At 35.4% G+C, this 22,006-nt stretch overlaps 3 protein-coding genes across 3 annotated transcripts; 2 read left to right on the top strand and 1 right to left on the bottom strand.

Annotated features, from left to right (window-relative positions):
- Positions 1-629: 629 nt before the first annotated feature.
- LOC107004728 (R3H domain-containing protein 2-like) lies at positions 630-7,187 on the bottom strand. The gene is made up of 5 exons (XM_015203050.2): positions 6,641-7,187; positions 3,262-3,973; positions 2,023-2,392; positions 1,063-1,439; positions 630-966 (listed from the first exon to the last, which is right to left on the bottom strand). The coding sequence occupies exons 1-4, from the start codon at positions 6,924-6,926 to the stop codon at positions 1,392-1,394; spliced, it is 1,416 nt and encodes a 471-aa protein (XP_015058536.1). The 5' UTR covers positions 6,927-7,187; the 3' UTR covers positions 630-966; positions 1,063-1,391.
- Positions 7,188-8,843: 1,656 nt separating this feature from the next.
- On the top strand, positions 8,844-14,635 carry LOC107005116 (nifU-like protein 4, mitochondrial). The gene is made up of 3 exons (XM_015203614.2): positions 8,844-9,209; positions 9,903-10,064; positions 13,943-14,635. Exons 1-3 carry the CDS (start codon positions 8,996-8,998, stop codon positions 14,401-14,403), a joined length of 837 nt encoding a protein of 278 aa, XP_015059100.1. The 5' UTR covers positions 8,844-8,995; the 3' UTR covers positions 14,404-14,635.
- Positions 14,636-16,626: 1,991 nt separating this feature from the next.
- LOC107005044 (hippocampus abundant transcript-like protein 1) lies at positions 16,627-21,809 on the top strand. Its single transcript, XM_015203508.1, has 14 exons — positions 16,627-16,992; positions 18,175-18,286; positions 18,847-18,959; positions 19,048-19,170; positions 19,263-19,435; positions 19,562-19,637; positions 19,817-19,903; positions 20,087-20,167; positions 20,253-20,285; positions 20,584-20,637; positions 20,745-20,786; positions 21,090-21,168; positions 21,259-21,329; positions 21,420-21,809. Exons 1-14 carry the CDS (start codon positions 16,813-16,815, stop codon positions 21,519-21,521), a joined length of 1,326 nt encoding a protein of 441 aa, XP_015058994.1. The 5' UTR covers positions 16,627-16,812; the 3' UTR covers positions 21,522-21,809.
- The last annotated feature ends 197 nt before the right edge of the window (positions 21,810-22,006 follow it).

The following is a 22,006-nucleotide window of genomic DNA, read 5'->3' on the forward strand; positions in this document are numbered from 1 at the left end:
TTTTCGAAAGTTAATTTGATTAATTTTCAAAGTTAAATTAAATTATATTAATTCGACATTTTAAACAAAATATTTAGATATGCTAGAACTATATGAAAAATACTATAAATTGCAATTTTTTGCTATCAATATGATGAATAAATTACATCTTAAAAATGTAAGTTAAAATTTTTAAAGTTTGACTCTATAAAAAGAAATTATGACAAATAATACCGGAAGAAGGAAGTATTACACAAATTCATACACCAATTCACAGTGGAATTAATTCTATATTTGATAATTAGCCACATTATCAATGTGATTAACAACTATGGCTCAAATGTCATTATTTTAAAGTTTTAGAATATAAATTCAAACTTTTTTTTTGTTGTTGTTAATGAGAGACAATAGCGTTGTTTGCCTTTGTAATCCCCACGCCAAGAGTCACATGAAAATAACATAGTTGATATGTGTTTGATACGAATGAAAATATTTTCCGTAGAAAATTGATAACTTATCGACTAAATATTTATGTTATGTTACGCCCAGCTCACTGTAATGACCAAATGTGACCACCAAGTATCAAGTTGATCCTGATGGTAATCACACCAGTCAAAATCCATCCTGTTTTAGAGTAACAATCCATCCTGTTTCAGAGCAACACACTGGGATAAATCGCCAGTTACGATCATTTTGGTAACGAGAAATGAGAAGAGTTCTGAACAAAACGCTTCAGCTACAAATAAGTTGGCCAAAGACCAAATCAGTTGAATATCGTCTGAACAAAACGAAAAGGGGAAACACTTTTACGTTTAAATACATAATTTGCAGAGTCTCTCCTGGAGATTTGCTTTGCCATAGGAGAACAGAGCTCTCTGTTATCACCGCCAGTCTAGCACCAAAGCTGCCCGAAGGCTGCATGTCCTGTCAACAAATTTACTCGAAATCTCTAACTGAGTTCCATTTCTGCTTGGAGGTTTGATGAGGCTGTGAAATAAATCAAGCAGTACTTTGTTACAATACTTCACACGTAGAAACAGGGAGCTTAAAGAAGGCAAAAAGTAATGGAAAATGAGAATAAACCTAAAACAGATCAAACTTCTTAGTTTCCGGCTCTGAACTCTTGCTGATTTAATTTGTCGTCATCATCGCCGTCATAGTCATCATAGCTTTTGAGTGCTCATCCATGCAATGGAACTGCCAAGGAATATGAGCATCCTCAGAGCAATGCAGGAGGCTCTGTGAAACTGAGACCGGTGGATGGATGCGGAAAATACTGCAAGCTGAACAATCCACTCCACCAAGTCTCAGTTGTTCATGCCTGCACCCTACCAATTGCAACATTTTGCCGCTCAGCATCCCCCTCAAGATGCTGAATGTATGTGGCAGGATGCAGGCATGGCCCGTGCCCCTCACCGGGGCCGGGCTAATCCAAAACCATCAGGTTGCAGCGGATGAGACTGGAAAACCATGAACAGACGGAGCAATCAAATGATGATGCAAACCATAAATTGGAAATAATAAACCAGGATGTCAAGCACAACTACTAACGGATAATTATAAAATCTCAAGTGGAAGAAAAGAGACCCCCTCTCTACTCTACAAGCTAAAATTCCTCAAAACACATGCCCCACGCAAGATAACTAAGCATAACAAGATTCCATAGCTTCAAGAAACATTCTATCAGAAGGCAAGTGTAACGGCCAATTGTCACTGGATTCTCTTTGCGTATCTGCATCGGTTAACCCTTTGTCTAGTAACCAACCACTTAAATATGAAGGAGGATCCCAGCATGCTCTTTACTAGAAATATTTCCCCCTAACTGAACTGTGCTTCAGAAGCTTAAACTATTATCATCTCTCACTGTGTGAAGTTTAAGTAATGTTAACATGTTAGTTAGGCCAAACAGTAGTTATGAACAGGTTTTCACACATGAAATATGAGTTTGTACAAACTCTCTCTTAAATCAGTCTAGGTCTCCGGGGGTTTCATTAATAACAAGCCCAAATTATTGAAGAGTGAAGTTCAATAAGTTTGCCATACCTGTGAGAAGGGTTGGTGAACCTGCTCATGAGGATGGATAAAAGTCATTCCAGGACGCTGACAAGGATACTGGGTTGAATGTAAATATATAGCTGAGTTTGAGCGTGCACTAACATGATTGTGACTAAAAGGGGGAGGCATCATGCTCTCTGCTGGACCATAACCAATACCTGGAGTCGTTGGTGTTGTCCAAGGCCCAGGTAAATGTTGAGGAAGTGGACGAGGTTGGTTTTCAGCAGAAATGGGAGACCTAAGAGCAGATCCAAGCTGGGGAAACTCAGTATTATAGTTTATTGCAGGAGCATACATGGGTTGAATTGTGTATGGGCCACCAGCGAATCCAAACCCAGGATCAAACCTTTGCATGTACCTACAAATTAAAAGACTAAGTTTCAAGAAAAACGACATGAACATTGTATTGAAAATACCCACGAGCATGAAGAGATGAAATTGAGGGGGACACAACAGAAGATGGTTGTATTATATTTGCACATAATTATGTAAAGCATAAACTCGAACCTCACATTTCGTACAGTCGTACTAAAAGCTTTTGAGGGAAATGACAAAACACACTCTCATATATACAATTGAAGTAGCATCAAATATCAATAGGACGTCAACAAAATAGTTTAAACAACCTGCAGTAGTATGCAGTAGAGACGGATGAAGCAAGAGAAGAAACACGGACAATAAAAGAAACTGACTAACGTTGCCATCTAAAAAATAAATATAAAATAAAGAAAACCGACTAGTGGCTCCAAACCACCTTAAGATCAATAAGCATACTATAATCCAAACCTCTAGTTCTATCCAATCCAATCCCCCCGCCCCCCCAAAAAAAAAAAATTAAAAAAGGAACCTACACAATAAGCAAAGGTTACATAGGTGGTAAGCATCAGATGTCGGACATGCAATAGAAAGAGAGAATCACAGATCCCCACATATACTTCAGATCACTCACTGTAACACTAATCATTCTAGAACAACCATGAACACAGGCAAGCCTTTATCCAGACTGGTCAGTAAATCTCGATTGGAGTGGAGCTTTTGTAGAAATAATCAATTTGAACATTTTGTATACTGAGTATAGGAGTGATTTTATTACCACAAAGAAGAGAAAAGTACCATGTTAAAAGGGATACCACTTGATAGAACCACCAACATGCACACAAAACACAAACTGAGGGGAAGGGTCACTTTACAGTATATTCATAAAATAGCAGAGGACTAAAAAAAAACCTGTCATAATTCCTGTCATAATCAGGGTCCTTCCTGTCAATTTCCCGATCGCGAAAGATAGCAACTTTATTATAAGATTTAGACCTACCAACTGGCTCCTTTTCTGTCCTACTTCTAGCCGACCTACTGCTACTTGTTGAAGAATCAATCAGACTCCGCCCAGTATTCAAATCAGAGCCGCCAGCTGGACTGGCTTTTTCTTCCAACTGTGGTATGCCTATAGGACCATACTGGTAAGTATCTTGTGACCTTGATTCAGTTTCAGGTTTTACATTGGAGCTCCCACTTAAACTATTAGAGTTAAATATACGTGCTCGAGCCCTATTATATTCCTCCTTCCTTTCCTCAACACTTTTAGCAGAATTTCCCTTTGATGAGTTTGAATTCAAACCACTTGCTAACTGTGAACCTTTCTGTGGCCTCTGCTTTATCGCAACCTTAACCACACCAGTATCTCCTTGAGGCAAATTCACCGGAATGTCAGCCAGGCGAATCAACGGCATCCGACATTCAGAAGTCTTGCGCACAATAATTCTGGAACCCGAGCCATCCGGTAAACTATTGTCCAACAGAACCATTGATTGTAATGAATAGTGCTGTGCCACGCGGTGAGCAGCCAGTCGCAAATAGGAGGTAGGCAGCTGTTGGAATTCCATCTGTTGTCGACCAGGATCCCTAATGAACTTCTCAACATCTTGCTCCATCCTCAGAACTGAGAAAAAGCAATGATAAGTCACAATACGCATGATAAAAATAATCAATCAGACTAACAAAGACTGACCCACCACCCACCCACAAAAAGATAAAAACAAAAAAAGAAGGAGAAGGGAATGAAATGCATACAGAGCAATATTTTAGGGGAATCTAGCCATCTCAAAATAACACATGGATGAAATAACATTGTTAAAAAATAATGCACATCCAGATTAAGAATAGAAAAGGCGGCACCTAAAGGTAACTGAAGCATTATACCGTGAATATTTTTATAAGTCATCATACAACTTGTATGCAATGACCAGAAACCTACCACAGGATAATACCTGAAGAGTAAATACTACATATCTGAGAATATATAATAGAGAACGTAGTGTTTTCCAATTGAAAAGGTTCAAGGTTTCTAAATATCTTTCTTTTTTTTAGCAATGTGGAAAAGATTCATGTTATACTTCTCGGGCAAAATGGAAAAGACATCCTGCAAAAACTTGCCCGTTTCTTCCCTTTTTGATAACTCAGCAAAGACTTCAAAGATCAGCAGAAAGAGTGGGGTTGCACACGGCTGTTGATGTAAAACTCAGTTCCCCAGGGAATCATAGAAGTCTATAAGAACCTCTCAACTTCAATAGGTGAGCAAAAATTGTGTTTGTATTTCTTTTAACTACACACTCTGATTGCCCTCAAAATATTTGATTCCAGAATTCCATTCCCTACAGACTACCCACCAGCTACAAGCGCGAATGATTTTGCTTCTTTCTAAAGCCTTCTGATCCAGAATTGTAACAACTTAATGGCAAGTCTTTGGAATGATCCATTCAAGTTCAAAAATAGTCAAATACAGATTCCAACCTTCCGGCTGAAAGCAGAACGCAAAAAGATACAATTTATATCCCCAGATTCCTCTTCACATAAAGGACATCTGCTGCAAATAGAGTGTCCTTTCTGCAAGTTGTTTAGGATTAAATATAGGCCTTGAACAAGTGATCAGTAACCCTAAATAAAGCTGAAATTTCCCATTTCTTTTCTGGGGATAAAAAGGTCGAGAAACACTGAGATGCTAGCCATTTGTAGTAGGATTTCATTGTGAATTACTCCTTACTCCGTCCTTTCCAGCCTGTAGAGTCTGCACTTTTGTGTTAGTTCAGGAGCTGACTATTAACAACTGCAGTAGTAGACTTATCCAAAATAAAAGGCAGCAGCAGTAAAGTCATTCGTCCCATAAGCCAATTATCACAAATCCTTCTGAAGGTTATATGCCATCCTTATCTAAAGTCTGCAATTGTGGCCCTAGTATCCCTAGCAAAGCTGAGCAGCTCAGGATGCTCTTCTAGGGAGGGTAGGATGTATTCCAACCTTATTCCTACCTTTGTGGGTAGAGAGATTGTTTCTAATAGTTTATTCTCCTCCTATTATAATTATTTATCTTTTGCGATAGATGGTGGTAGTGTTTATTAGTATCACACATGAACAGTGTGTCATTTGAGATAGAATGAGAAATGTCCTCCACATTGTGATTTCTTCTCCCTCACAGAGAAGTTCTTAAATCAGTTAATCAACCTGACATTCCTCAGCATTCTGCAAGGGATCACCTTGGCTGAGGCCCTTTTTGTTGGAAAGCATCTTGTTGGCGAGCCATATTTCAAACTGACATTCTATTTGTAGAGATGCACAAACAAAATCTAGTTGATCCCTTTTTATTCAAATCCCAAGTATTTCAATAGATGGTTAGGCACATCCACTTAATGATCAGATACTTCCTCAATATCAAGCTTAGGCAACAAGACAGCCCTATTTTGGCATCCAGGCATTATTCTAAATTCTACTATGATTGCATTTTAGAGTTGCTTGATTTGATGAAAGCTAACCGGATGTCAGGAACTAGCTTCCCAGTTACCTTCTTCGCCTTTTAGCAAGGATATTAGTAGAGTCTACCTGCCAAGCTCACTGCCATGTACACTTATATTTCCTTAGCTTCAATCTCCTTTTAAATACAAGTAACATGACATTAAAAAAGCACTTCCCAAGATTGAATTTTGGTGGAAGGGATTGATAGATTACTCCTTCATTATACCCCACTAATAAAATGACATGGTGGTAAGCAATGACACATGCCTTATCCTCTAAGTATTTAATCTGTTTGGACTCTTCTGTATGTAGTCAAAAGAGATCAATAATAACATACAGTAGATTGTTTTTACATTTCAGCAATCTGAGATAACATCCAATCTGAAATTGTAGACATCCAAAAGAGACATCATGTAATGAATCTGCCCCAACCAAACATGAAACTTAGTGCAATTCACAAAGCAAAGACTACTGCACACTGAATAGAAAAGAATTTACCATTTAAACCACAGTTGGCCTTTCAGGTTTTAACCAAATGTGTGATCAGCCACACTGAACCACAACACTTGTCTTGTCCTCTTATTATGGCTTTATACTAACACTGCATTCATTTGGGAATTCAGATTCATCCAGCCAACACCAAATAGTTCACAATTCAGCTGTAACTAATTGATTGACACAGCTAACAGCAATGTGAAGTATACAAGCACAGTAAGAATTATACATACCAGAACAAAACAAAAATCAACTAACAAATCCTATCACTGATGCAAATTAGCATAAAAATCAGAACTTTCATTATAAAAAGCGGAATCCTAACCGGAAAGACGCTCTCGAGGGTTTTGTAAAGCCTCACGGAGAAACTGATCCACAGTGTTAACAACATCCTCCGACACACTCCCTGAAACAGCAGCTGAACCAGCACCAGCCAAAGCCGATGAATCAGGCAGCTCAGATTGATTATTATTCACAGAAGAAGATGAAGAATCAGAATCCTTCTTCGAAGAAGAAAGTATAAGCCGTCTCATACTAGCATCCAAGTCAGCCACCTCCCATGACTCCGGTGGGGCTCCGAGATCATCAGCAACAGACACAGAGCCCTCCATGGGTTCAATTTTTTAGCCCAACAAAAAAAAAACCAAAAAAAATCAAAAAAAAAACTAGGATTTAGACATTAAAGGAATCATCAAATCCAGCTGTAAATCAAGATTACAGAGAAGCTAGATTCGAAGATTTCGAAAATTTTCATAGAGATTGAGAGAATCTAAAAGAGGAGAAAAACGGTTCTAGGGTTTCGAGAGAATGTGAGAGACGGGATAGAGAAAAGAGGGGTTTGACAATATTATAATTTTGCTTTGCTTCGAGGGCATGCATAGTACTAATGTCACGTATATAATCGGATAAGAAATAAATTATTTATACGTAACGAGTTTGAATTTTTATAAAATTTATACTTTATATTATCATATTTGTTAAACGTATCAAAAATAATTTACAATCTATGGTTAATACTAGGGGCGGAACCAATCTCATGTTAGGGGTTCATCGGAGTTTTCCTTGACGAAAAATATAATATTATTTATATATGGCAAAAATTATTTTTATATACATATAATATATGTTGAATTTCCTTTGGTTAGTTTGTGTATTTAGTTCTTCATATTTTTAATCATTTATTAAAAATTTTAACTTGATCTTGGTTAATACTTATACAAGCTATGACAAAATTTACGTATTATTCTATGTAAATTAAGAAATAAAATAATTATACATGAATAACTAATTTCGATATAAAATAATAAAAGATTTACTTATAATAATTCTACATCACTAGTATATGCATAACACTAATTAAGTACCAAAAAAATTTTTATCATGTTTTTATTAGTTATATTTAAAATCTTTTTTGATAATTTTTTAATTTTAATGTTTACCTTATATATATGTAAAAACATAAAATAAAACATATTTTGATGTTATTTATTTTCAATTTAAAACTATAATATTTGCAAGAAAGAAATCAACTTTTAAAAATTTAATATCAAAATCGAACCAATTAAAATATGCTATTTTTGAAAAATGTAATATTTGTGGATAGAATCGGACTCGATATTCTATACACAATTTTTTTTAAACAATAAATAAAATAATGTGGATGTGGCAGTGACATGTCATTAAAGAGGATACACAATTCGACAGGTGGCATATTTTTTTAAGAATATATATATTCTAACAAGTAAGACTATTATTTTGCATGAAAAATAAAATAAAATTAGGAGGTTGAATTAATTTTCTCTTTCATTCTTTAAATTTTTAATTTGACATTTGATATTTATAGTAAAATTTTGACACATAAAATAATGATTTTTGCTACTAATTTTGACACATATTCTTTTCTTCCTTCATAATTTTTATAATTAATGTCATGTTTATTATTAACTTTTTTTATGCTTCTAAAAATTTATATTGTGTATATTTGAATATACTTAATTAGAAGAGTAAAAAAAATTTCATGTCTTGTCTCTCTATTTTAATCAGTCTCTTCTTATAATATTTTTAGTCTTAATTTTTTACTATGATACGTTATTAATAAGAGTTATTCATTCTTCATAAAAAAATTAATGATACTTTTTTTGACTTTTACCGTTATTCTTTTTTATGATTTTTTGATTATAAGCTATTACTATCACATATTGTTTCTATTTATCATTGATACCTCACGTAACTACATAATAATGTTCTTCAATTTGATTATTGCAGACATTTTTATTCTTCAATTTCGAATGTACAGTCTTTCGGGATGGCTCGATTGATTTGAAGAATGGTTATCCATACGAATAACCCGAAATCGATCTTTTATAGTATCTTCAGAACTAAATTTGTCGAATCCCGAAAAATAGAGCATATAGCATACAAAACTATCATGTACAATGCCGCGTAGACTGAATTATGTCTACTTTGTTTGCTATGTTTTTTTTTCTTTTTCACATATTGGTTACTTAAGGTACTATTTCGAACTTATCTTCATATTTGAAGGACCATATTTGTGATTTTCTCTTCCATCTGACGTTTCAGTCTGAAAATCCCTCAAAGGGCAAAATACCCCCATGAAAATCTGTAATTGAAGCTCGAAGAATCCAGATTTTTGCAGAAGCTTGTACGAGAAACTGTGGTGATGAAGGGATTATTAGGGAGGTTGATAACGCGAACGAATCTCCGGAGCTGTAGATTGTTAACAAAAACCCATGTAGGAAATGGTTCACTTTCCACATCTCGTCGATTCCTTTATGCTTTATCTTCCAATACGCCGTATGTATTCTCTGATTTCACTTCGTTAAAGCCTTCAAAGTTTCCTTCTTCATGCCCGACATTATGGAGCCATTTTGGAGGTAAGTTTTTTTATATTCAGGTGCTTCCTCTTTTTCAATTGATGTTGTATTTGATGTGGATTTTTGCAACTACACGCGAGTAGAATTGGTGTTTTCTGGATATTTTTGGGTTTATGGGATTTTATGGGAAATGTTTGAGCGTAAGGAAGGAGAGGTAAATGTAAAGTTGGTCTCTTTCTGAATTCATAAATTTAAGATTTTTTTTCCAGACAATTCATGAGCTTGAACTTGAAGCATGGATGACACTAGTTTTGAATGATTGTTTGTTTTGAAGGTGAAGGCTTTTTTCTCCTGCTTATGTATGTGGCCTTAGTATCAGAGAAAGAAATAGCAGGGCTACATGAGAACTTTTCAATGTACATTGGGAATTGAACATACGATAATAAGGAATTTGAATTCTGTTGATAATTGATGAGATTTCGTAGGAGCTGAACTTAGTCAGCGTTTAGAAATGAAAATGGAAGAACGGGAAATGCTATTTCGTCTCTGTAGTTTTCATATAGAAGCAACTAGAAGAACGATCACAAAAATTATAGTGTTTTTTTTTCTTGCATCATTTTTCACCTTTACAAAAAGATTAAGACTTTATAGTTTACATAGTTGATCTACTAATTGCCTCATGTGATAAATAGGTGTGTTAACTAGTACATTTTGCGAATGTTTGTATCCTGATTATGTACTTTCTGTGAACAGGCCAAAAGAGGACCATGTTTATCCAAACTCAATCAACTCCGAATCCTTTATCCCTAATGTTCTATCCTGGGAAGCCAGTTGTGGAAACTGGGAGTGCAGACTTTCCAAATGCTCGTTCTGCCATGAATTCACCTCTGGCGAAGGCCCTCTTTGGAATAGATGGTATGTATTCTCGAAACTTAGATGCTGAAGATTTAAGAGTCTTAGACGTTTAACATCTATGTTCATTTCATGGATTACTGATGTGTTGGAATGTGTTTATAATATTACTTCTCATTAGACTGGCACGGATTGTGTTTATAACATTAACTCTCGTCAGACTTTCATGGAAGAGATGCGGAAGAAAAGACACCTAATTTAGTGCAGTTACATTTTAACTCTTTAACATACTACCAAGCAGCATTTAGGCTATTAGAATAATTGTTGCTATTTTTATCATCTAGTTGACTGGCTGTGGATTCAACTTTAAATCAAGGCAGCACCCAAAACATAATATATTTTGTATGTGCAATAAAACTGTCTAGAAATAAATATAGGGACAAATGTATTGCCAAAATAAGGAGCAATTTTGAGAACTAGCGCTTTTTCGAATGTGTCGCATTTTGTGCCTTATGTTATTAGAAGGCCCTTTTACTTCATATTTCACTGCCAACTTGCTTTTATGCAATCACCAATCGACTTCTCCGTCGCTCTTTGTTTTGACTTCATCATAGATTGTGCAAAACAAAGTGTTGCTTATTGGTTACTGCAACCATGAAAAAGAAAAGCAATAGGTGATTTATTCGCATCTGCCTAAAGCTTGGTGGACATAGTTGACCAATACCCTTGTTAGTGGGAGGACTAGCAGGTAACAGGTACAATTACCCAGTGGAGTAGTCTGCGGGGAAGCTGGCTGGAAGCCATTGTTAAAAAAGAGGAGATGCCGAATAAGTTTAGTTTTTGTATATAGATGACAGCTTGGTCACATATCAGCTTAGCTAAGAGCGTTTCATTGTAAATGCTGACCAGAGGTTTCATAAGCTGACTATGATACTGGGATGGAAGTAGACAATTACCTTTAGTGTACTTGGAATTACTTTGGGGGCAAAGCAAAACTATACTACATTTCGGAAGGAGTGATTGACAAATGTGAAAAAAAAGTTAAATTCCTTGGAGGAAATATAATTTGCCCTCTTCACCAGTAAAGAGAAATAGTATTCATCCTTGGGGGAAGGTTGACAGTTAATAGTGTACTAGATGGATCCCTATTTGCTGCATGTCATTTTTTCTTTCCCCAAAACGTTTAGAAGCAATTAATTAAGATATTTCTTGTGGGAAGGAGGTTGTGTCAATGAAAGATGATAAAATAAATGGAGGTGACACAAGAGTCTGATCTAGTAGCCAGTGAAGGGTGAGTAGAGAACCATGAGGTCTCAAGTCAAATCCTAACGGAGACAAAACACTTGGTGATTTCCTTGCATTTGTCCAAGCCTTGGTGACTAGAGTTATTCGGTATATATGCTGGTGGGAGATAGCATGTATTTCATGGAATTAGCCATCGGGGAGGTTGCGCGTAAGCTAACCCATACACCACGGTTATCCCCAAAAAATACAGATGGAGGTCGGTACTTAAGTAGCATAACGAGGTTTTTTTTAACCAAGTCAGAAAGATATCATTGAAAAGCATCAAGAAGATGAAGAACAGATACAAAAGCAAAAGTACTGCCAACTCCAGTACGTATGTAATTAAGTTTAAGGAGCTAACAAAACTCAAAAAAATAATTGGGCAATTTACAGGGGTGTAAGGGCCATCTAGCAGTAGAGGCTGTCTAAACAGTTAGCCTTCAAAGTATGTTGGAGTTGAAATTCCATCCAAACATATGCAGTTCCTTTCATTCCATAAATACCAAGATATTGTAGCTGGTATCATCCTCGAGATCTTTCTGATGGCTTTATCAACTCTGCAAGTCTCCAGCTTTCATAGGCATCTTTAATTGACTGAGGCTGCATCCAACTCAGTCCAAAAATAGAGAAAAAAAAAAAATTTCCAAAGTTATGCTGTAACTGGACAGTATATGAGTAGATGGTCAATGGGCTCCAGGTTTCTCTGCCATATATAGCTTCTATTAGTCAACTGAAAGCTCCTTCTGCTAGGTTATCTTGGGTCAAACAGGCACCTTTGAAAGCTGTTCAGGTAAAGCAGATCACCTTAGTGGGAAGTCTAGTCCACCAAATAATTTTGCAAGGCCATTTTTCAAAATCTCATTTTGAGAGCATAGATGATTGTAGCTTTGTATATGCCTTTGCTAGAACTTCCTCATGAGATTCTGTCTGGCTGTGATTCTGTTATGTTGTGGCCCTCAAGCAAAGCTAATAAGTTCAAAAGCTCTTCACACTCCCAGTCTTGTAGGTTCTTTCTGAAAGTAATATTCCAGATATTCCCCTCTCTATTATCAGCAACAGTGGATTCAGGATTGCATGCAATTGAGGCAAGTGCTGGATATAAGTCTCTAAGTACTATGTCCCCAGCCATTTATCCTTCCAGAACTTCACATGTGAATATATGATTCATTTCCAACCTTGAAGGATACGTTTTGGAAGAACCCATCCCTGTACCAAGAGATGTTTTTCTAAAGACCAATGCCATGCACTGAGTTGATGTAATCCTCTTGGTGGCCCAATTGTTCTGGAAAGAGTATAACAAGAGTTTGTTAATCAAATAACATCAGAGGTCGATGAAGAGGAATAAAGTGGAGATTAATGGTGCACAAAACCAGTGAATAGTATGCAAGGATGTTCAATCATTATATGATTAAAGGTGTATTATGGGAGGAAAACAAAATTCTGCATAAACAAATAGTTGGAGAAGTTCAGTTAGGGGCAATTTTCCAAATTTATACAATAGGATGTAACAGAGTTGCACTCTAGCAGATTGTTTTTCCGAGCGTGGACTTTTCAGAAGGATTTTCAATGGTTGGGAGATTGATGATGTGATCACATAATATTAATAGTGAATGCTGATATTGAGGACATGCAAGATTTTATATGTATTGGACTGAAACGAAGATGGAATGAATTCTTGTTACAGGGTGCTGTTAAGAAATGATTGTAAATAGTTCTATTTAAAAAAAGAAATGTTTGAAAATAGTTGTCTTGGGACGATAATTAGGAAAACAAAAGCTCTGCCCAAAAAGTAGAATGTTTTGGCTGGAGTGCAATCCATGAAACTTGTCCTACATAGAAAATTTGCAGGAAAGAGGCATCATAGTATGCAAATGATGCAGTGTATTTGAAGTAACAGAGTTAACCAATCATATGTTCAGTACAGTTTACTTGGCAGATGACAGATGTGGACCATGTTCCTAAACTTACATCCAATTCATCTGTGATGCCTGGAGATCTGAAACAGACATTTACCAATCCTCAAGGGCGGAAGGTGGAAAATAATTAGATTCTGTTGGGGTTGGCTATATGAGCTTTTTGATGTCCACTTTGCTGCATTCGGACATGTTCCGTTCCGATACTCAATAAATTGGAGTTCTCTAACACACTAATCTCTAGATAATGTAAAAGGACTTCTGTCAATGCCAGACTTAAATAGTTGGTATCACGATATAGATATTTGCTTCCGTTATATTATACTTTTTGCTAGTACTGTTATCATTCTATTTCTTTTTTTTGTGTGTGTTTTGCTAAAGCCACATGAATTTCGCGTGATTTTAAGTTTAGATATTATCCCAAGACAATCCATCCATGTGTGGCATAGTCTGAAATCTCAATGAATAGGGAATTTTATGACTTAAGTTTGACTTGTATATAATGTAGGTAAGTCATTCAGATAAGCGGTAATTGAGAAAATATCACGTAACTGCTTAGATGCATAATTTTGATATATTTGAATCATGAAACATACCAATTGATTTTTGTAGAATTATGTCAAACATCTGGGAGGCCTAGAAGGAGATTGTGTCAAATAAATTAGACAGGGGAAGTATTATTGTTATTGTTCTTTGCTTTTTCATTTATGCGCCTAAGAGTTGAATCCTGTTTCCTTCTTGCAGGGATTACACGCGTATTTTTTGGATCAGATTTTATTACTGTAACAAAAAGTGAAGAAGCATCCTGGGATTTCCTCAAACCTGAAATATTTGCAGCAATTATGGATTTCTATTCCTCCGGGAACCCAGTATTCCTCGACTCCAGTACTGCAGCCTCCATGGATACAGCTATTCATGAGGATGATTCAGAAACAGTTGCAATGATCAAGGAACTTTTAGAGACTCGTATTCGTCCAGCTGTACAAGATGATGGTGGGGACATTGTATACCGAGGATTCGACCCAGATACAGGAGTAGTCAAATTGAAAATGCAAGGTGCATGTAGTGGTTGTCCTAGCTCATCAGTTACCCTTAAATCTGGTATCGAGAATATGCTCATGCATTATGTGCCCGAGGTAAAAAGTGTGGAACAGGAACTGGATGAAGACGAACAACCTGCATTAACCGGGGCAGCACACGAGTAGTATTACTGTTATAGTTCCTTCAGTTGAGTTGATTTGCTGAGAGAGAGATCTCAATTAGGGGGAGACAGGACTTGTTCATGCTCCTCCATGGAAAGAGTGAGTAAAGTTGGATAGTAGTTTTAATGACATCCTAATAAATAGTTCGAATCAAGTAGTTTTTTCTTAAACAATGTGTATTTGTTTTATGAAATTCATCAAGTATTAAATTTGAAATCCAGTTATAGACAATTAATGTTGTCATTCTAGAATTTAGAAGCTATAAACCCTTTGAGTGGTTAGATTGGGACTTTCATGTTGGAGGTCTCTAGTTCGAAATCCCTTCTCAGCGAAAGCAAGGGGTTTGCCTTCTGGGCGAATTCGTCGCATCCGCTTGTCTAGTGCGGGTTACCTCTCCTATGTAAGTTGCGAGCTATTGCATAGGAATGGAGTTTTACCCTGCGCACTCAAAAGATTTAGTAGAAACTATTGAAATGAGCTTATGAAGAGACAGATAGTGTGAAAGGTCATTTATAATTTGTTTTTCTAGTTTCATAATAAGTTGTTTCTCTAATTTTTAAGCACCTTATTCTTAGGTAATATATTTTTCAAAACATTTTGTTTAACCAAATGTGAGAAATTGAAGGGGTGAGTGACTCAAGAATGAAACTAGTGAAGTGTTTGTTTTATGCCCCAAATTTATTAATGATGAATTTTGTGATTTTATTCCCCTAAACAATATTTAAAATCATAAAAAAAAAAAGAGTTCAAATATGAGATAAGACATAAAATAATTTAGTGATGAGCTGATATTTAAGTAGTCACAATCTGAAATAGATGCATATTTAATTAGGGTTTCCATCTTTCTATTCATGATCAATTTGTCATCAAGAATATTAAATTAAAGAATATTTGGCAAACCTTCAACCAATTGGACTTATCTAACCATTAAATGTTGTGGAAAGGTAAGTGGATATGTATGATATAAATATAAATAATATGATATTATTAAATTAGTTTCATATGATTTTTTTTGATATTTTTTAGTTTGATGACTTTATTTACAAATAGACTGTAAAATTCTAAGCTCAAAGGATACTTTCTGTTATTTTATTTGGTCCATGTCAATTTGATTATTCTACTAAAAAACTTACTAATTAGGAATCTATTTACTAATTATATTTTGAAATTTTAAATTATTTTACTCATATATTATTTATTAATTAGAGTAATATGAAAATTGATAGTAAGTTTATTTTAATTTGTTATAATAGAAAAGTAATTTTTTTGTACTCATCCAATTAAAAAAAAAGCACATACAATATAATTATGGCTCAATTATTTAAATTCACTTTTCAAACAATACTCCCACAAAAAAAAAGTTTGTCATGCCATTTTTCTCTTTTCAAAAAGAGAAAAGAAATATTTTTTCTTTTATGAATGAAAATTTAAACCATTTAATTTTCCAATAAAAAGTAAAAATAAAAAAACAAATTCCACAACTTTCTTGTGTTGTCTCTATCATACGGTGATACACGCATCTTCTTAATAATATTTATTTAGATTATAATTTTTTAAAAAATAATATAATTATGTAGATACTGAATATTCAAAATATAAGAAATTATTTTCTAAAAAATTTTTTTTTCGAGAAAATCTTTTTCATCGCACAAGACACTATTCATTTTTTCATTTTTTTATTATTATTATTATTAAAAAATTATGAATTAATATAATAATATTAGACAAATTAACATTAGCAATGGGGATCACCCATACTGACCAAATACTAACTAACTTTTTGTAAAATAAGTTTTTTTTATATCATACTAAGCACATTTAAATTTATTTAAAAAATACACACACATATTTAAAATTTCAAAAAAATAAAATAAAAAATGAAAAGTGATATACAAGAACAAGGCTAGTGCATGCCACAATCAATCAAACACACAGCAATCACTTTCCAACTTTTGTCATTTTCTTACATTTCATGATCCAATTCACTTTTTAGCACAATAATTTATTTAAAAAATAGCCACATTGGACACAAAACCTCAGTAGAACACACGATTCACTAGTGTCTACACGTGCAAACCACCCCCCTAACCCCCACCAACCCACCCCACCCCACCCCACCCTAGTTGGGGTAGGTGAGTTTTTATTTTTCAAGAAGTACTACTCTCAAAAGCACAATGTACAACTCTTTAAAGCAATAAAAAGCAAATCTTGATGACTAGTGTGGGTATGTCATGTTATACATTAATAAAAATCAAATCTTTAGATACCCTTTGGTTTAAATCTATAAAAAAAGTCATAAAGTTGTTGTCTTTATATAACAGAAATTAGTTATTCCTAATTTTTTATTTTGATGTGTTGTTTCTTGAAGTGTTGAGATTGAGGGAGGAGGAAAAAAAACAAGAAAAAAGAGAGATGGGGTTTGAGGGTATGAAAAAGTTGAAACCTTTATTGCATTTGTTGTTACCATTATGTGTTCATTGGATTGCTGAAGAGATGACTGTTTCTGTGCTTGTTGATGTTACTACTGGTGCTCTTTGTCCAGGCAAAACCACTTGTTCTGAAGCTATTTACATCAATGGTGTTCAACAAACAGTATGTAATCTTATTCTCTTTTACCTATAAGGGGTTGTTTTGTTTCGTGGTAAAAGGATAATAATCTCGATATAAAATTTGAGATTAGTTTTATTTTTGTTTGAGGTACTAGCTAATTTTGAGATTATTTTATTCCATCTGTAGTGATATGATGGGGTTACTGTTCCATATAGAATGGCGGAATAAAATAATTTCATGAATATCCTTGCTTATCACATCCCGCATACCAAGTCACCCTTTACTGTCTGCATATTCTTTTCTTTGAGGAATCTTGATATTGTTGAGCTTTAGATGGTCACACACACAAAAAAGAATATCTCCACGTGTTTGAACCATGAAAAAGAATCAATCCCATGAGGCGCGTGTTGAGACATAATATAATTCAGTAATTAAGGTGTTCTCTCCATAAACTTTTAGACAATTCGGTCACAGAATTTAATATGGTAGCAGAACAGGTCCTGGTTGAAATCTCATTTCCATAAGAAAAAAAAAAAGGAAGAAAATTTATGTGTTTGGCCCATGAAATAGAATCAGACCATGAGGCGCGTGTTAAGATATACTCATATAATTGAAAGTATTTAAGGTCTATTCTCCTTTAAAAACTGAGCTTTTAGATGTGATGGTCACCTAATTTAATTGTTTCGTTCTGTTTGAGTGCTTATTGATTCCGTTATTTGGATTTGGAAATAGGACAGTGATTGAACATTTGAAAAAAAAAAGGAAATCTTGCCCCTGGACTGAGTAAGGAGCTTGTTATGTAGAGGAAAGGCACTTGTTTCCTTAGTGGACTTTTCGTTGAAGTAGATACTAATATTAGTTGTATGAAACTATAACGTATCTTGTCGGGATGGTGGTAATGATTTTGTTCAGCATTGAACTATTCAGTTACATCTTCTTTTTCTTTTTGTCAGTGTTTAAGTAGAAGAACATTATTGTGATTCTTGATTAGTGTTTAAATAGATTTACCCGTGCTGCCTTTAGCATTTTCTCGTCAAGGCTTTCTCATGTCTGCTTAGGACGGTGAAGTGTGTGTGTGTGGGGGTGGGGGGTGGGGTGGGGTCACGTCAATTCAATTTGTTTTGTGTAACCAGCAGTGTGCAAAATTCTTTTACAGAAAGTGCAGCACCCATCCTATGGCTTTTTTGCTGTTCTATAGCATTAATGAATGTTTTCTACACGCAGATCGTTGGAATATTCAAGATGATAGTCCTTCCTATCCTAGGTCAGCTTGCAGATGAGTATGGGCGTAAACCACTTCTTATTCTCACTGTATCTACAACAATTATTCCTTTCGGTACGTAATGCTACAATCATCAGTAAACATTTTGGTAATTTCTATCTGAAGTGTGCTTCCCACTTGATGGTGTGGCATAAACTTTTTCTGTATTCTCTATTCATTCTAATTGTTTCTCGACAAGATTGAGTGGTGTGGTAAATTTGACAAAGAAAAATATGTTTCTAAATTACAGAGAGAATTTCTAATGTACTTAAACTTCAAGAGAACTGAACTTGATCATCAGGGCCAACTAGTCAACTATCCCATGTTCTATAGGTTACTAATCTTTTCCTGATTTAGGTGATTATGCTTACTGGGGCACGTCTGACATTAGCATTTTGACTTGACTTTAAAGTGCATTTATATGGATTTCTTCTATGTAAAGACCTCTATATCACTGCTTGTTCAGCTGAGGGTCTTCTGGAAACAGCCTCTCTAGGCCTACCTGCGCTCTACCCTCCCCAGACTCCACTTGTGGGATTACACTGGGTTTCTTGTTGTTGTTGTCCTATGTATGGATAATTCTTATCATGTTTATTAATGCTCATTCTCGCTGTCTCTCTTTTCTAACCTTCCAGGTTTACTCACCATCAATAAGTCAAGGGAAATGGTCTATGCTTATTATGTCTTGCGGACGATTTCCTATATCATAAGTCAAGGGAGCATTTTCTGTATCTCTGTTGCTTATGCGGTAGGACTTCCATTTTGTAATTTGCTGACAACATTAAGCCTGCGTTATTTATCAAGAATCTAACTGCGGATTTTCTGTTGGTTTTCAGGCAGATGTAGTTGACGTGAGTAGTAGAGCTGCAGTGTTTAGTTGGATTACAGGCCTTTTTTCTGCATCCCATGTTCTCGGGAATGTCCTCGCACGTTTTCTTCCCGTGGGCTACATTTTCCAGGCATGTTGGTGTTATAGCTAGACCAATTTTGTGAACCATGTTTCTATTATTCTTACTTATCGCGTCCATCCTAATGAACTTGCCTCCTTCAGGTTTCAATAGGTCTCTTGATCTTTGTTCCTGTTTATATGACGCTGTTTCTAGAGGAGACTGTAGCACCAAAAACAGAGGTGAACCGAAGTTCGACGCTAAAGAGCAATACACTTAAGATTGTCCAGGAACGATATAACTCAATGAGATATGCTGCAAATCTGGTCACTAGCAGGTAATTTTGCACGTGCCGTTCATTACATTTCAGATTCTACTAGCACATGTTGATTTGGAGCACATAAAGATAGATTCAGAATAACTTGCGTGTATTTTCTAAACGACATTTTATTGTTCTCCGCAGTCCAACACTGAAGTGCATTTCTCTTGTATCTTTCTTCTACGAGTTGGGAATGTCCGGGATCAGCGGTGTTTTGCTGGTATGTCACCTGCTCCTTTGAATCAAACAACGTTCCTCCCATATTTGTTCCGTCCTTCAGAATCACCAAAATATTAGTACAATGATGAGTTCTTGTTACCTTTTCAAGGAATAACAGTGTGAATTCCGACTTTGTCTACATTGATTGGAGACTTATATTTGTTATTCTTAATTATGCAGTACTATTTGAAATCGGCTTTTGGCTTCAACAAGAATCAGTTCTCAGAAATTTTGATGATGGTGGGAGTAGGTTCCATAGTCTCACAGGTATACAGAATTTTGAGCCTCGAGTTCGTTGGACAGCGATATTGAAGCCATTCTGGCTATATATCTTTAATAGACTATCTCATATCTGCATGTGAGTGTGTGTTCTGGGTGCGTTCGGGGGTGACGGTACATATGTAAATATAGTAGTGTAATTTCTATTTTGTTTTACTTACATTTTTCCAGATTGTGGTGCTTCCTCTTATCAATCCTCTTTTTGGGGAGAAAGTGATACTTTGTCTGGCCTTGCTTTCATCAATAGCCTATGTAAGTTCCCTTGATCAATTTTTGTACGGAAGCAGACGCTTATTCTGAAGGAAAAATAACCTCATACCGCACTTCTGTTTTGCAGGCAATGCTCTATGGATTAGCATGGGCACCTTGGGTACGTTACTAATTACTTAAAACAGAATGCCGACTCTTAAAAATGACAGAATGATGATAATGAATGCTTAATTGTTCCGTGAGGGTCATATCTATGCATATTCCCTTCTCTTTAGTAGCGTTTTACGACATAAGCAAATTGCTTTTGATAAGAGAAGAAGAAAATAACACGAAAGGAAATGAATGAAAGTCGCATTTAAAATGCACTAATAGACCAAACTCTTTCGTGTGGGTAACTAATTGCATATAACAAAAGCTGTTTTAACATTTTAACTAATTGACTGTCTTTGCTAACACAGGTGCCATATTTAAGTGCTTCTTTTGGGGTCATCTACATCCTTGTTAAACCTTCTGTGAGTAATTTCTCCGAACTTCATTCATGATTTCATATTACGTTGAAGAGCTTAATACTTGCGGATTTTCTTCTTGATAATCCCGTATCCTTTTACTTTCTCGACAGACTTATGCTGTAATATCTAAAGCAGCACTTTCAGCAGATCAGGTTAGTGAAATCATGCGATTTTAGTCTTTTAGCATAGTATTCTTCATGCATCTCTGCCTAATACACGTCGAAGTCCTGGAAAGAAAAAGCTAAAAAAAAATGACCTGCCTCAGCTTTGACACGGCAAGAAGATGTTAATTTAGGAAACTCCGCGTGGACTAACTCAAATCAGTGTTTTTTGTCCGAGATCTGCCTTACTTGTAGTTGTAGCTAGCTAGTAAGCTTAAGATGATATGTTACGAGAAACCCATTTTCGCCTACTTTACTTTATAATTACGTGCTGTCTTCTCATTCGTATTACAGGGCAAAGCACAGGGCTTTGTTGCTGGTATTCAATCAGTCGCGAGTTTGTTATCTCCAATTGTAATGAGTCCATTGACCTGTAAGTCATCTTCTATTCACTTAAACACGAAGAACTCTAGATGCATCTTAATCAAAACCGTGTTTAATCACTGACATAACGTTCATCCAGCATGGTTTTTATCCCGCGATGCACCTTTCAACTGCAAAGGATTCAGTATACTCTGTGCTTCTTTATGCATGGTAAGCTGTTTTTTCCCTTCTTTTCCGCGACTTCTTCATCTGTCATATACCTGTTGATGTTAAAGCTTTAACTTGAACAAACTCTATCAGGTCGTTTCACTGTGTTATGCTAGCGCGCTAAAAGTTGAGGCACCACGAGAGAGGACCTTCAATGAAAATGCAGAGAACATCGAAGCACCACTTTTGACATGATACTTTTGAGACGTTGGTGACCATTTTACCAAAATTCTCTATGCTATAGGCACCCGAGGATGTCCCTTTATACAACGATAATAAGTCCGATCTACGTACGATAGAGTTGTAAATCTTATGAAGCTAAGTCTGATCTTAGATTAGAAAGAAGTGTATTATTCATCTTGTATTAAAATTTGTAGCTCTTCAATGTATCACTTTATTTTTTTGGTCTAAATGAAAGATGTTGATTTGTAGTTTGTACTTTTGTATATATGAAATTGGGGTTATGCACATTATATTAGTGAATTCAACAACTTGCTTTTTACCATTCCAAGAATCAACTCGATGCGCGAGTTAAGTGTACGACACGATTATATATTACGTCAGCTCATTTGATTTTATTTCTTTAGCTTGTGTGAACACGTGTTATCAACTCTATGCAAATAACAAGTATGATTTCATGTAAAAGTTTATGATATTTACGCTTAATCAATATATAAATG

This window comes from Solanum pennellii, chromosome 11 (genome assembly GCF_001406875.1).
Source record: "Solanum pennellii chromosome 11, SPENNV200".
NCBI classification, from domain to species: domain Eukaryota; kingdom Viridiplantae; phylum Streptophyta; class Magnoliopsida; order Solanales; family Solanaceae; genus Solanum; species Solanum pennellii.

Excerpts from the sequence above, each read along its gene's own strand:
- LOC107004728 (XM_015203050.2), bottom strand. The coding sequence starts at position 6,926 with ATGGAGGGCTCTGTGTCTGTTGCTGATGATCTCGGAGCCCCACCGGAG. Across the intron at positions 3,974-6,640 it reads CCCTCGAGAGCGTCTTTCCG|TTCTGAGGATGGAGCAAGAT; the intron begins GTTAGGATTCCG and ends GCTTTTTCTCAG. Across the intron at positions 1,440-2,022 it reads TTCACCAACCCTTCTCACAG|TCTCATCCGCTGCAACCTGA; the intron begins GTATGGCAAACT and ends ATGGTTTTCCAG.
- LOC107005116 (XM_015203614.2), top strand. The coding sequence starts at position 8,996 with ATGAAGGGATTATTAGGGAGGTTGATAACGCGAACGAATCTCCGGAGC. Across the intron at positions 9,210-9,902 it reads ATTATGGAGCCATTTTGGAG|GCCAAAAGAGGACCATGTTT; the intron begins GTAAGTTTTTTT and ends TTCTGTGAACAG. Across the intron at positions 10,065-13,942 it reads GGCCCTCTTTGGAATAGATG|GGATTACACGCGTATTTTTT; the intron begins GTATGTATTCTC and ends TCCTTCTTGCAG.
- LOC107005044 (XM_015203508.1), top strand. The coding sequence starts at position 16,813 with ATGGGGTTTGAGGGTATGAAAAAGTTGAAACCTTTATTGCATTTGTTG. Across the intron at positions 19,171-19,262 it reads CCGTGGGCTACATTTTCCAG|GTTTCAATAGGTCTCTTGAT; the intron begins GCATGTTGGTGT and ends TGCCTCCTTCAG. Across the intron at positions 19,436-19,561 it reads GCAAATCTGGTCACTAGCAG|TCCAACACTGAAGTGCATTT; the intron begins GTAATTTTGCAC and ends TGTTCTCCGCAG.